Raw genomic sequence first — 15,782 nt, 5'->3', positions numbered from 1 at the left:
TAGGGGTGGCAGGGAAAGCGACATAGCCCTTATACACATTAGATCAGTATGTTCAGTCATCATTTATTTAAGGTTTCAGCCAGTTTAACCCCTTATGTACTTAATGACCAATGTCACTATGAGATTATAGCTCTGGAACACTTTAACGGATCCCACAGTTTCTGAGAAAGCTTTTTGATAACATATTGTGCTTCATGTTAGTGGTAAAAGTTTTTTGATATGACTTGCGTTTACTTATGAAAAAAAAAAAAAGGAAATTTGTCAAAAATGTTGAAAGTTTTGCAATTTTTAAACTTTTAACTTGTGTCCCCTTAAATCAGAGAATCATAGAAGGGAGGGAGCACCGTTTGACCTTTTGAACGCAAAATTGGCTGGAATCATTGACGGGCGCCATGCTGCGTTTGGAGACCCCCTGATATACCTAAACAGTGGAAACCATCCCAACCCCAACAACACCCCTAAGCCCAACCCTATCCCTAGGCCCAACCCTGGCTCCAACCCCAACCCTCCAACCGAAAAATGGAAAATAGATTTTTATTTATTTATTTTTACCAAACTATGGGGTGATAAAGGGGGGTTTGATTTAATATATTTTTTTATTTTGATCATTGTGATAGACCCCATCACAGAGATCAAAATGAACCAATAGGAAAAATCTTCTATTGTTCCCAGGTGCCGGCCGTCAGATCTCGGTGGGCGCACTGAGCATGTGCCCGCCATTTTCTTCCCGCCGGGTGGATCTGGGAATGTCAGAGGTAAAAGTGGGGCTCGGGAAACCCCATTTTCTCTTATCTGGCATGATAGATCATATAAGAGGAGAGAGAAATACCATAAATGAGAAATCAGACTTTTTCTTTCTGCTGTCGCCGTTATTCGATGAAACGGCGATCGCAACACTGGGGATGGTAAAAACCAACTTGAATCATGTTCTCTGGGGTCTCAGCTACCCTCAGTAGTTGAGACCCTGGAAATTTTCCGATGCTACCCTAAATACCCTTATTTCTGCTGCCGTTAAAAGGCATATCGGTGGTCGTTAAGGAGTTAAGTATGTATTCTTAAAAAACAAAACCAGAAGTTGGCAGCATGTAGTTGAAGATTGTACCATCCTTCAGTGTAATTAATGAATGTCTTGCGTAATGTTGTTGCATTTCCTTTCCTACGGGATCCCCTATAATCAATAAACAGGAATATATGCAGCTGCGGCCAGAGATTCCATATTGCAGACAGGATTGCAGTAAACTTTACATTAAGCATTTTGTGCACTGTCTGTGTGGGTAACAACGAAATGCATGTACAATTCTGATCCTACCTCATCCCTTGTCAAACACGGTCTTCCTCCCACTCCTCTAATGACTTCATGCTGTCTGGACCTGTCCCCATAAAGACTAGGGATTGGCTCAGGCATCTCTTTGTGATTGTATTAAAAGATCTATTAATGTCATGACTGTTGTAGATAATGGAGGTTTCAATACTTTCTACTAAAATAATAAAACTAGTAATTGCAACATTGTAGGGTCAACCTTGTCATTAAGTAGAAAATCTAAGTAACACTACTGGAGCCCATACACTCGGATGTAACAACCGAAACAGGACATCTGGATGTCCACCAACTTTAGAAAAATAAAACCACTAGGTCAAGTTGTTTGCCGTACAGCGCCTCGTCCACATATACACAGTTAGCACGAAACAAAAGAGATCGCATGTTTTTAAGTGTCTAGATACGTGTTATCACAGACAATAATAACCAACACTGATAAAATGGTATTTACATGCCATGTCATCTGACTTCTATGCCCCTTGTAAGCACATTTTGTGAATGGAAAAGGGATCATTCATTCCCACACAGAGCTGCTGCTGGCAATATTAGATCATTTAATTAGACTTACCGTATTTATCACTTCAAACCTGCATAAATGAACATTTTGATTGGTCGCCAGAGAATAGAATGGTTGTAAAAAATTGTTTGCATATTGGTAAGATGGGTATTATGGGAGACACTTTTTGGGGTTTGAAGCCTAAACCCATTGCATTATGCCAACAAATCTAACCATTAGGTGACTAGGCCAGGTTGGTGTAACAGCAATTAAATATGAGAACTCCAGAAAGATGAGGCCTGAACAAATCGCAGTCAAGTCAATGACCTCCAATTGTCACGATTCCCCTGACCGCTGTCACCAATTGGTCAGGATTCCCACCGTGACCGTCACCCCTACGTCACAGATTGAGGTGACTTGAGGCCAACAGACGGCTATCACATGTGCAGGGGGGCTTATCTTAGTTATCCCTCCACTGCTACAATGTGATGAAACAACACACCCAGGGCTATTGACGTCTTAGTTTACAGCAGGGGCTTATTCTAGGTATCCCACTGCTTTTCTATATACCACGAACTGCAGGGATTTATGTATATCCCACTTACAGTACCACTTAACACTTGCAGCTCTCTGGCGCCCCCCTTACTCTCAGGTCAGATTAGGTACTGCACCCTGGGTAATTAGTCGCCAGAAAGGCTGCCTGCTATGTACTGGCTATTGGGCACGCTGCAGCGACGCGATAAAATACTCCCACTCAGGCAGGAACAATAATTAGCAATGCCACAGTCGCTTCAGCATAACCCCAAAAGTCAGCACACGCTCGCTGCCACCAGCTTCGATTAACCGAGTCCGAAGCTAACCCAACACAACAGTAACAGTAGCGTATTTTCCCTTCAAGAGACTTAGGGTACGGTTTAGAACAGGAGAAAGAACTGGTATTAAATAATATACCCCATCAAAAGTTTCAGGCAGTGTTTTATCAAAATATTTTACAAAGATGTTACAAATGAGACAATTGCAAATATGTACAAGGGTAATTATAACATAAAGGGAATAAATGAGAAAAAGCAACACTCACATGTTTAAAGCATGACAGGCAACCATACGTCCCAGCTCATTTGGACGTGTGCAGGGCTCTTCCAGGAGAAGACAAGAAATCAAGCAGAAAGACTCCTCAGAGCCTGCCAGACACTTAAAACATTAAGGCTATGACATCACAGAAAGGCTGGCTTATCCAGACCCTCCTCTCTCTACATTCTGCCTAAACTTTAAACTATTTTCTCTAATTTCTATAACTTCACTACAAAACACGTCATAGTTCTAACAAGTCTAGGAGCTGGCCACACACTCTAAGCCAACTTCCCTAGCCCTAAACTGATCAGAATTGCTCAGGTCAGTACAGAACACCTGCACTGCTCACTCCTGTGCTGTGAGTTAAAGGGGACCTGTCACCAGGTTTGTCCCATATGAGACACCTTTCTGCCCTGATATACAGCATTCTAATATGCTGTATTATTGCCCCAAGCCGGCATGCAACAAAAGAAATAAATCTTTTATTATACTCACCTGCAGGGCAGTCAGGTCCAATGGGTGTCGCTGATCCTGGTCTGGCGCCCCCCTTCTTTCGATGCGGTCTTCCTTCTGTGCCTCGTATGGATGAACCGTGCTACATCATTCACAGTGTGTTCACCGACACCAAGCTCCTGCGCAGGCGTTGTTCTCGGGCCTGACCAGGGCAAAGCAAAGCACTGCTGTGCGCATACGCAGGGAAAGGTCAGAGAGCACAGAAACATGCGCATTACAGTAGTTTACTCTGCCCTAGTCAAGGCAAAAGAAGTAGGCCTGCACAGGAGCAATGCACAATGCCGAGGAACAACAAAGGACAGGAGAGCGGCATCAAAAGAAGGGAGGCACCAGACCAGCACCAGAGACACCCATTGGCAGTTGAAATGGAGACATCGTGAGGCAGTCCAGTCATGAACCACAACCATCATCTTCTGCGTATATACTAAGAGCAATCAGCACATGACTATATCAGGCAGTAGTATCGCCTACGGAATGTTTTTTGGTCTAACACATCGGGAAGAAAGAAGGGTGTTAGGTGTTCACAACAAACTTTGGACATACCTGAGACATCACCAGCAGTGATACACATTGAACTTGAAGCATCCATTTCAGTGTATGAATCAGAAAGATCTGTAAAAAGAAGTGCAACATTTAGTTCACCAAATAGCATTTTCTAAATCAAAGGAGAGACTGGGCAAAAAATACTAAATATAAGATCACAAGGCTCGGTTATTGTCAGAAGCAGTTGAAGTGTAAACTGCTGGCTCAGTAGTTAGCACGGTTGCTTTGCAGTGCTGGGGTCCTGGGATAAGATCCCACCAAAAACAACATCTGTAAGGAGTTTCTATGTTCTAACAATGGGTTCACAGGTGTTTTCTGATGAAGCAAAAAGAAAGACCTTAGACCAATTTCAAACGAACACCTTGTCTTGGTAATGTCGTTATACAGACGTCCCAAAAACTGCCAAATATCTTGGGAAAAAAGGCTCAAAACACATGGAATATTGATTTATATCCTATTTATCCAAAATTCACAAATAGTCAATATTACCTGACTTTTTCCTAAAAATGGCAATAGGAAATAATCACCATATTCACCACGGTGAAGCAAATCCAAATGTATCCGGAGTAGACGATCTATTCGCTCCAGAGAGGAACAGTATAGGCAGAGACGCCACTTGACATGGAGAAGGGCTGCACCTGCGGTCAGATTTTGGGGATCCTCCCCCTGTACAGACACGTGATGTGGCGTTTCTGCCTTTACTGTTGCTCTCGGGAGTGAATAGATCGTCTACACTGGATACATTTGGATTTCTTATTACCATTTCCATGAAAATGCCTGGATAATATTGACTATATTTGTGAATTTTGGATAAATGGACTATTGATTATACCGATGTGTCTTATGCCATTGTTTTTTCCCGCATTGCACAGGTTTCCTCCAAAGTCAAACTGATAGGGACTATAGATTGTGAGCCACAATGGGGACAGTAACGACAATGCCTGTAAAGTGCTGCGGAATATAATGGAGCTACATAAGCAAAGCATAATAAATACTGTCAAGACAGCATGGTGCTAGCTTACGCCACCCACCAACCCGATCAGGACACTAGAAAAAACACACATTTTCATGTCTCCATAAGTCTCAGTTTACATAAGTCTAGGCTTCCATTTCATAACAGTAAAAAAAAAAGAAAAACTCTGCAGGATCAGTTTTCTCTAGGATCTTCATGAATTTTGAGGGACACCATTGATGCATGGGGTGCATCAGTCTTGTCAGGTGTGCAGTATATTTAACGCCAAGAATAGAACTACAGACCACAGTGTTTTGTCAAAATAAGGATCTAAAGTAGAGCCTCAATATTAGGAGAACCCATCAACCAAAGCTCATTTTCAATCTTGAAATAAACAAATCAATTTAATTTGGGAAGGTATAAAACCGGTCACCACAGCGTCTCGGGTCATAGCAGGTGCCTTTTATGTAACATCATTAAAGTAGGCGTAAGCGTATATGCAACACCAATAAAATGGTAGATGACAATCGTTATAAAGCTTCAAAGAAGGAAAGAAGGCAATCTAGAACAGCTAAAAATCTAATAAATGCTACACATTAATTTCAACCATGTACTCCTTTTGGTCTCATCAGTGTAGACTTATTGGGTGGTGACAGGATTAACCCTCCTCTCCTAAAATTTACGAAGGTTTCATAACTGGATCCACCTGAAGACATCTCCATGTTTAGATTATAGATTCATTTCCAGTAACAATGTCTGACAAATCAGGCCCGCGGAGCGGAAATGATCGATTTGTTACCAATGACAAATGACTAGCAATATCAGTCACATTATGGTCTATCTATGGCAGCCAAAGAGGTTTTTCTAAAAAAAAAAGTGAGTTTTTCAAAAGTCCCACTCATGTATACAGAGATTCTTCTACAGGTGTCTAGATCCATTTGCTATCTACATTTATTACTATATAAGTCAATCATCAGAAAAAAAAACCCCTGAAGGACCAGATATCATGAAATCCATACAGACAGAACAATAGATCCACAAATAGGTGAGAAATTATACATTACAAATTAATCTACTTTCAACGCAATGAGTAGTAGTTTGCAAGTAAAAACCTTTTTAAAACCATAGTACTTGTACTCTAAAGTCCCAATTCAGCAAACTGTGAAGCGTAAAAGTCGCTATTTTTTTGCACAATGAAGTTCTGCAAACATTTTACGACTTTTGGCGTTATCATGCGACTTCCTACTATTGCCGTCAAAATGGGCGAAGCTGAGGAGGAGCCACAATGTCATGAATTCCATGAAAAATGGAGACATTTCGTATGTCAGAAATCTTACTTCAGCAAGTGGAGACGCACGCCAGAGATAGGCAAGTTACACTGAGCCCATTAAGTGGCGTGTGCCTCTTAATGACTTCGAGAAAGAACATATCCGGGTGAAGTGTCACAGGATGCGCTGCTGATTAATATATCACACGAATATTTTCCTTGAAAACTTTATTTTAGCAGGTTTACAGAGTCTATGCGTTTCGAGGTTAACGTAGGATCTCTTCATCAGGACAAAAAAAACAAACCTAGTCTTAATGACTTCAGCACATCTTATTACTGCATGTCCATTATTAAAAATAGCGCACAAAATGCCAATTTTAATGAATCGGGGCCTATGCGTATGTGCATCTTTATATAGTTTTTGAAGCAGTAGATACTTTAGGAAACCATCAGTGGGGTTTTCCCTGGAGAGTATCATCGGATGTCTTTTGCGGTGGTTTCGCCACTGGTTTATTTTTCTGTTCCATACATAGCATTGAAGGAAGTAGCCAAAGGAATGGACGAGTCAGTCATGTCTAATACCCACGTCACAAATTTTAAAGCTTGAAACGGTTAAAGTAGTTATAAAAGATGGGACACTTAAGTCAAGCAAATTGTTTTGACATTGCTGTGCATTCTTTCTTGCAGTTTTTATTTTTAGTGCTTTTATAGGTGGGTTCCATTTGGAATTTGCCTGAAAAACCCAAAGTATACACAGACATAGCTACAGTTAGGTCCATATATATTTGGACAGAGACAACATTTTTCTAATGTTGGTTCTAGACATTACCACAATGAATTTTAAACAAAACAATTCAGATGCAGTTGAAATTCAGACTTTCAGCTTTCATTTGAGGGTATCCACATTAAAATTGGATGAAGGGTTTAGGAGTTTCAGCTCCTTAACATGTGCCACCCTGTTTTTAAAGGGACCAAAAGTAATTGGACAATTGACTCCAAGGCTATTTCATGGACAGGTGTGGGCAATCCCTTTGTTATATCATTCTCAATTAAGCAGATAAAAGGCCTCGAGTTGATTTGAGGTGTGGTGCTTGCATTTGGAAGGTTTTGCTGTGATGTAAACATGCAGTCAAAGGAGCTCTCCATGCAGGTGAAACAAGCCATCCTTAAGCTGCTAAAACAGAAAGAAAACATCCGAGAAATTGCTACAATATTAGGAGTGGCAAAATCTACAATTTGGTACATCCTGAGAAAGAAAGAAAGCACTGGTGAACTCATCAATGCAAAAAGACCTGGGCGCCCACGGAAGACAACAGTGGTGGATGATCGCAGAATAATCTCCATGGTGAAGAGAAACCCCTTCACAACAGCCAACCAAGTGAACAACACTCTCCAGGAGGTCGGCGTATCAATTTCCAAATCTACCATAAAGAGAAGACTGCATAAAAGTATATACAGAGGGTTCACTGCACGGTGAAAGCCACTCAAAAGCATCAAGAATAAAAAGGCTAGACTGGACGTTGCTAAAAAACATCTAAAAAAGCCAGCACAGTTCTGGAAGAACATTCTTTGGACAGATGAAACCAAGATCAACCTCTACCAGAATGATGGAAAGAGAAAAAGTATGGCGAAGGCGTGGTAAAGCTTATGATCCAAAGCATACCACATCATCTGTAAAACACGGCGGAGGCAGTGTGATAGCTTGGGCATGCATGGCTGCCAGTGGCACTGGGTCACTAGTGTTTATTGATGATGTGACACAGGACAGAAGCAGCCGAATGAATTCTGAGATATTCAGAGACATACTGTGTGCTCAGATCCAGCCAAATGCAGCCAAACTGATTGGTCGTCGTTTCATGCTACAGATGGACAATGACCCAAAACATAAAGCCAAAGCAACCCAGGAGTTTATTAAAGCAAAGAAATGGAATATTCTTGAATGGCCAAGTCAGTCACCTGATCTCAACCCAATTGAGCATGCATTTCACTTGTTAAAGACTAAACTTCAGACAGAAAGGCCCACAAACAAACAGAAACTGAAAACCACCGCAGTGAAGGCCTGGCAGAGCATCAAAAAGGAGGAAACACAGCGTCTGGTGATGTCCATGAGTTCAAGACTTCAGGCAGTTATTGCCAACAAAGGGTTTTCAACCAAGTACTAAAAATGAACATTTTATTTAAAATTATTGAATCTGTCCAATTACTTTTGGCCCCTTTAAAAACAGGGTGGCACATGTTAAGGAGCTGACACTTCTAAACCCTTCATCCAATTTTAATGTGGATACCCTCAAATGAACGCTGAAAGTCTGAACTTCAACTGCATCTGAATTGCTTTGCTTAAAATTTATTGTGGTAATGTCTATAACCAAAATTAGAAAAATATTGTCTCTGTCCAAATATATATGGACCTAACTGTATTTCTGCCAAACCATCCATACTCATGTACACCCAATGTTAGCGTGAACATGATTGAAAAGGAAAAGGAGACTAAGGGTACCGTCACACATAACGATATCATTAACGATATTGTTGCTTTTTGTGACGTAGCAACGATATCGTTAACTAAATCGTTACGTGTGACAGCGACCAACGATCAGGCCCCTGCTGGGAGATCGTTGGTCACTGGGGAAAGTCCAGGACTTAATTTTGTCGCTGGATCTCCCGCTGACATCGCTGAATCGGCGTGTGTGACGCCGATTCAGCGATGTCGTCACTGGTAACCAGGGTAAACATCGGGTTACTAAGTGCAGGGCCGCACTTAGTAACCCAATATTTACCCTGGTTACCATTGTAAAAGTAAAAAAAAAAACACTACGACGTCACCGCTGTGCTCTGCTTTACGGCCGGCGCTGACACAGAAAGTGCAGGGAAGCTGACGGCGGGGGACGTGACAGACATCAGAATGTGAGTATGTAGTGTTTTTTTTTTAACTTTTACAATGGTAACCAGGGTAAATATCGGGTTACTAAGCACGGCCCTGCACTTAGTAACCCGATGTTTACCCTGGTTACCCGGGTGCTGCAGGGGGACTTCAGCACCCGGGTAACCAGGGCCGCACTGGTTAGGCTGAACTGGATGGACAAATGTCTTTTTTCGGCCTTACTAACTATGTTACTATGTTACTTAGTAACCCGATGTTTACCCTGGTTACCGTTGTAAATGTAAAAAAACAAACACTACATACTTACATTCCCGGTGTCTGGTCATGTCCCTCGCCTTCAGCTTCCCGCACTGACTCGTAAGCGCCGGCCAGCCGTAAAGCAGAGCACAGCGGTGACGTCAAAGCTGTACTTTACGGCGCTCAGTCAGTGCTGGAAGCTGAAGGCGACAGACCTGACCAGACACCGGGAATGTAAGTATATAGTGTTTGTTTTTTTACATTTACAACGGTAACCAGGGTAAACATCGGGTTACTAAGCGCGGCCCTGCGCTTAGTAACCCGATGTTTACCCTGGTTACCCGGGAACTTCAGGATCGTTGGTCGCTGGAGAGCTGTCTGTGTGACAGCTCTCCAGCGACCAAACAGCGATCGACATCGTTGTCGGTATCGCTGCAGCGTCGCTTAGTGTGACGGTACCTTAACCCCTTTCTGACATCGGACGTACTATCCCGTCCATGTGGGGTGGGCCCCTATGACCATGGACGGGATAGTACGTCCAGCGCGATCGGCGGCGCTCACGGGGGGAGCGCCGCCGATCGCGGCCGGGTGTCAGCTGCCTATCGCAGCTGACATCCGGCACTATGTGCCAGGAGCGGTCACGGACCGCCCCCGGCACATTAACCCCTGGCACACCGCGATCAAAGATGATCGCGATGTGCCGGCGGTGCAGGGAAGCATCGCGCAGGGAGGGGGCTCCCTGCGGGCTTCCCTGAGCCCCCCGCAGCAACGCGATGTGATCGCGATGCTGTGAGGGTCTTACCTCCCTCCCTCCCTGCTCCAGGCCCGGATCCAAGATGGCCGCGGATCCGGGTCCTGCAGGGAGGGAGGTGGCTTCACAGAGCCTGCTCAGAGCAGGCACTGTGAAGCAGCCTGCACTGCTCTCAGATCGGTGATCTGACAGAGTGCTGTGCACACTGTCAGATCACCGATCTGTGATGTCCCCCCCGGGACAAAGTAAAAAAGTTAAAAAAAAAAATTTTCAAATGTGTAAAAAAAAAATATTCCAAAATAATGAAAAAAAAAAAAAAAAAAAAATTATTCCCATAAATACATTTCTTTATCTAAATAAATAAAAAAAAACAATAAAAGTACACATATTTAGTATCGCCGCGTCCGTAACGGCCCAACCTATAAAACTGGCCCTCTAGTTAACCCCTTCAGTAAACACCGTAAGAAAAAAAAAAACAACAAAACAACGAGGCAAAAAACAACGCTTTATTATCATACCGCCGAACAAAAAGTGGAATAACACGCGATCAAAAAGACAGATATAAATAACCATGGTACCGCTGAAAACGTCATCTTGTCCCGCAAAAAACGAGCCACCATACAGCATCATCAGGAAAAAAATAAAAAAGTTATAGTCCTGAGAATAAAGCGATGCAAAAATAATTATTTTTTCTATAAAATAGTTTTTATCGTATAAAAGCGCCAAAACATAAAAAAATGATATAAATGAGGTATCGCTGTAATCGTACTGACCCGAAGAATAAAACGGCTTTATCAATTTTACCAAACGCGGAACGGTATAAACGCCTCCCCCAAAAGAAATTCATGAGTAGCTGGTTTTTGGTCATTCTGCCTCACAAAAATCGGAATAAAAAGCGATCAAAAAATGTCACGTGCCCGAAAATGTTACCAATAAAAACGTCAACTCGTCCCGCAAAAAACAAGACCTCACATGACTCTGTGGACCAAAATATGGAAAAAATTATAGCTCTCAAAATGTGGTAACGCAAAAAATATTTTTTGCAATAAAAAGCGTCTTTCAGTGTGTGACAGCTGCCAATCATAAAAATCCGCTAGAAAACCCACTATAAAAGTAAATCAAACCCTCCTTCATCACCCCCTTAGATAGGGAAAAATTAAAAAAATGTATTTATTTCCATTTTCCCATTAGGGCTAGGGCCAGGGTTAGGGCTAGGGCTACAGTTTGGGTTGGGGCTAAAGTTAGGGTTCTGGTTGGGGCTAAAGTTACAGTTAGGGTTTAGATTACATTTACAGTTGGGAATAGGTTTGGGATTAGGGTTAGGGGTGTGTCAGGGTTAGAGGTGTGGTTAGGGTTACCGTTGGGATTAGGGTTAGGGGTGTGTTAGGGTTTCAGTTATAATTGTGGGGTTTCCACTGTTTAGGCACATCAGGGGCTCTCCAAACGCGACATGGCGTCCGATCTCAATTCCAGCCAATTCTGCGTTGAAAATGTAAAACAGTGCTTCTTCCCTTCCGAGCTCTCCCGTGTGCCCAAACAGGGGTTTACCCCAACATATGGGGTATCAGCGTACTCAGGACAAATAGGACAACAACTTTTGGGGTCCAATTTCTCCTGTTGCGCTTGGGAAAATACAAAACTGGGGGCTAAAAAATATTTTTGTGGGAAAAAAAGATTTTTTATTTTCACGGCTCTGCGTTATAAACTGTAGTGAAACACTTGGGGGGTTCAAAGTTCCCACAACACATCTAGATTAGTTCCCTGGGGGGTCTAGTTTCCAATATGGGGTCACTTGTGGGGGGTTTCTACTGTTTAGGTACATTAGGGGTTCTGCAAACGCAATGTGACATCTGCAGACCATTCCATCTAAGTCTGCATTCCAAATGGCGCTCCTTCCCTTCCGAGCTCTGCCATGCGCTCAAACGGTGGTTCCCCCCAACATACGGGGTATCAGCGTACTCAGGACAAATTGGACAACAACTTTTGGGGTCGAATTTCTCCTCTTACCCTCGGGAAAATACAAAACTGGGGGCTAAAAATAATTTTGGGGGGAAAGATTTTTTTTTTTAATTTTCACGGCTCTGCGTTACAAACTGTAGTGAAACATTTGGGGGTTCAAAGCTATCACAACACATCTAGATGAGTTCCTTAGGGGGTCTAGTTTCCAAAATGGTGTCACTTGTGGGAGGTTTCTACTGTTTAGGTACATTTGGGGCTCTGAAAATGCAATGTGACACCTGCAGACCATTCCATCTAAGTCCTCATTCCAAATGGAGCTCCTTCCTTTCCGAGCCCTCCCATGCGCCCAAACAGTGGTTCCCCCCCACATATGGGGTATCAGCGCACTCAGGACAAATTGGACAACAAATTGTGGGGTCGAACTTCTCCTGTTACCCTCGGGAAAATACAAAACTGGGGGCTAAAAAAATAATTTTTGTGGGAAAAAATTATTGTTTTATTTTTACGGCTCTGCATTATAAACTTCTGTGAAGCACTTGGTGGGTCAAATTCCTCACCACACCTCTAGATAAGTTCCTTAGGGGGTCTACTTTCCAAAATGGTGTCACTTGTGGGGGGTTTCAATGTTTAGGCACATCAGTGGCTCTCCAAACGAAACATGGCGTCCCATCTCAATTCCTGTCAATTTTGCATTGAAAAGTCAAATGGCGCTCCTTCCCTTCCGAGCTCTCCCATCCGCCCAAACAGTGGTTTACTCCCACATATGGGCTATCAGCGTACTCAGGACAAATTGTACAACAACTTTTGGGGTCCAATTTCTTCTCTTACCCTTAGGAAAATAAAAAATTGGGGGCGAAAAGAATTTTTGTGAAAAAAATATGATTTTTTATTTTTACGGTTCTACATTATAAACTTCTGTAAAGCACTTGGTGGGTCAAAGTGCTCACCACACCTCTAGATAAGTTCCTTAGGGGGTCTACTTTCCAAAATGGTGTCACTTGTGGGGGGTTTCAATGTTTAGGCACATCAGGGGCTCTCCAAACGAAACATGGCGTCCCATCTCAATTCCAGTCAATTTTGCATTGAAAAGTCAAATGGCGCTCCTTCGCTTCCGAGCTCTGCCATGCGCCCAAACAGTGGTTTACCCCCACATGTGGGGTATTGGCATACTCAGGACAAATTGTACAACAATGTTTGGGGTCCATTTTCTCCTGTTACCCTTGGTAAAATAAAACAAATTGGAGCTGAATTAAATTTTTTGTGAAAAAAAGTTAAATGTTCATTTTTATTTAAACATTCAAAAAATTCCTGTGAAGCACCAGAAGGGTTAATAAACTTCTTGAATATGGTTTTGAGCACCTTGAGGGATGTAGTTTTTAGAATGGTGTCACACTTGGGTATTTTCTATCATATAGACCCCTCAAAATGACTTCAAATGAGATGTGGTCCCTAAAAAAAAAATGGTGTTGTAGAAATGAGAAATTGCTGGTCAACTTTTAACCCTTATAACTCCCTAACAAAAAAAATTTTGGTTCCAAAATTGTGCTGATGTAAAGTAGACATGTGGGAAATGTTACTTATTAAGTATTTTGTGTGACATATCTCTGTGATTTAATTGCATAAAAATTCAAAGTTGGAAAATTGCGAAATTTTCATAATTTTCGCCAAATTTCCGTTTTTTTCACAAATAAAGGCAGGTACTATCAAAGAATTTTTACAATTGTCATGAAGTACAATATGTCACGAGAAAACAATGTTAGAATCACTGGGATCCGTTGAAGCGTTCCAGAGTTATAACCTCATAAAGGGACAGTGGTCAGAATTGTAAAAATTGGCCCGGTCATTAACGTGCAAACCACCCTTGGGGGTAAAGGGGTTAAGACCCAGACCTCTGACTACAACTTGTCTCCTACCTAAAGCTGCCCACACAGATTAGATAACCATTATCAAAACAACAGCCATCTTTCCAATGATTAATGATAGAATGAGGGCGATGGTCCGGGCTAAGTAGAAGGCAAGAAACCAGTAGAAGCAGAGAAGGTTCATGCGGTTTATATTATAGGTGGAACTATCGCCTTCATTCTCCCACCAATTGATCGGTATGACAGGAATCCCGTTCTGTGGGTGCAGCAGCAGCTGAGTCATCTTGATTCCGTCGTTGTGGGTTAATACAACCCCGATAGGTGAAAAATGGTGAACTGTTCAAATAACACGGTGTTCCTCCCTTGGATAAGACCCTATCTGCACTTGGTATCCCGTATGTTTTCTTCATTAAACAAAATGCGCAGTCAATGAAATGCCGATGGATCATTCTCCTCCCAAATATCTATCCGAGGGACAGTGACGCATCTCCCATAAAGATTAGGGCGCAGTCATCTGCGGCCCGCGGTGCACTGGAGCTCCTTGGGACAGCGGAGAGCAGGCTGACTGAGGAGCGTGCCTGCACCCACTACATCTTGCCATAGTTTGCCAGAACATAGCGTGTTGGAGTGGAGAAGTATCTCTCCCACGCTGCTGGATAACTGGTGGTAGGTGAATTTGTAGAGAATTTTTTTTAAATCCCCTTTCAGACATCCACTGTACGTCGCAGTCTGAGCCGATTTCCTGCCAGCCACCATACGTGTAAGGCACAAAGATGGCTTCAGCTCTGAAGAGTCACCACCATCATCATTGGGTGTCTGCTGTATATCATACTAGACACCTTGATGCAAAAGGTTAGTCTGTAGTCATATTGTACTTTGCGGCTCATTAACCCCTTAGATACTGTGGTCAATAGTACCAGTGGTATAGAGATGGTTATTTGAGGGAGTGGGCTAACTCTAAGCCTATCAGTAGTTGCCAATTAATAGTCTTCAAGTCAAGGGGAAAAAGCAGGGTCTACCAGGTGTCAGCGCATGAAAAACAGAACAAAAATATTTTGCCAGAAAAACAAAGTAAACAAAAGTATGTTTGGTATTGCCGTGTTTGAAATGGCTCAAGCTATATACAAATGCACTGGCCTGCAACCAGTTTTGAAGAGAAAGGATAAGAGTGTCCACTGAGAGGGTTACAAATGGATGACCATATTTGCATGGAGCCCTCTAGATGGGGTAGCAGTCTCCCCTCCCAACTAATGGAGAGGGGAACCAAAACATGATGCTCATGTACCATTTGAGCACATATGATTGGGGGTCTATTAATGGCACAGTCTTTTTAAGAGTGGTCCTAAGTATATTTACGCCATGACAATAAAACAGGCCAAGAGAGTCCAAGAACCGGCCATAATGGACATCTCCAGTAAAAGAGAATTTTGCAACACTGTTCATTATCACAGCTTCGGTGCATTATATGGACATTGTTGGATCTGTTTGTACTAGCCCAATAAGTTTAAGTAATGATGTGAAAATTGGTGAATGCATTTAATCATCAAACAAAAAAAGTAGGAATATCCCAACAAACCTGTCAGATATCTAACTTATTCATCAAAGAGTAATCCCCAGCCAGATGTTCAAGTGAAGACTGTATAATCCAGGTAAATGCAGAGGTTCAGTGGGATGTCACCAAGTCACCAGTGGATCCCTGCTGAGCAAGCGGCACTGCCTGCAGGGTCTACATCCCCTCCTCCTGTTACACCCACCCCCTCCTTTTGTCTGTAGCATGTAAAATTTCAACTGCCCTGACCACAAAGCAGGCTGAAACATGGTACTGGAAGGATAAGGTTACACGAAGCCTTTAAATGCTTCATAGTTACCATACTTAATTACCCACATTAACATTCTTGAAGTTGTTTATTCCTGCAGGTTTCCTTCCTTCCT

The 15,782-nt window shown here is 42.5% G+C and overlaps 1 protein-coding gene across 1 annotated transcript in view; it reads right to left on the bottom strand.

The window, feature by feature from the left end:
• The window catches only part of SMAD6 (SMAD family member 6), an 89,504-nt gene that overhangs the window by 16,033 nt on the left and 57,689 nt on the right, over positions 1-15,782 (bottom strand). The window contains exon 3 of the mRNA XM_069766405.1: positions 3,942-4,010. Coding sequence (XP_069622506.1) covers positions 3,942-4,010 — 69 coding nt within the window. The remainder of the gene's footprint in view (positions 1-3,941; positions 4,011-15,782) is intronic.

This window comes from Ranitomeya imitator, chromosome 4 (genome assembly GCF_032444005.1).
Source record: "Ranitomeya imitator isolate aRanImi1 chromosome 4, aRanImi1.pri, whole genome shotgun sequence".
Taxonomy (NCBI): domain Eukaryota; kingdom Metazoa; phylum Chordata; class Amphibia; order Anura; family Dendrobatidae; genus Ranitomeya; species Ranitomeya imitator.
Note: the sequence above shows the minus strand (reverse complement) of the source record. Positions and strands in the feature narration are given on the sequence as shown.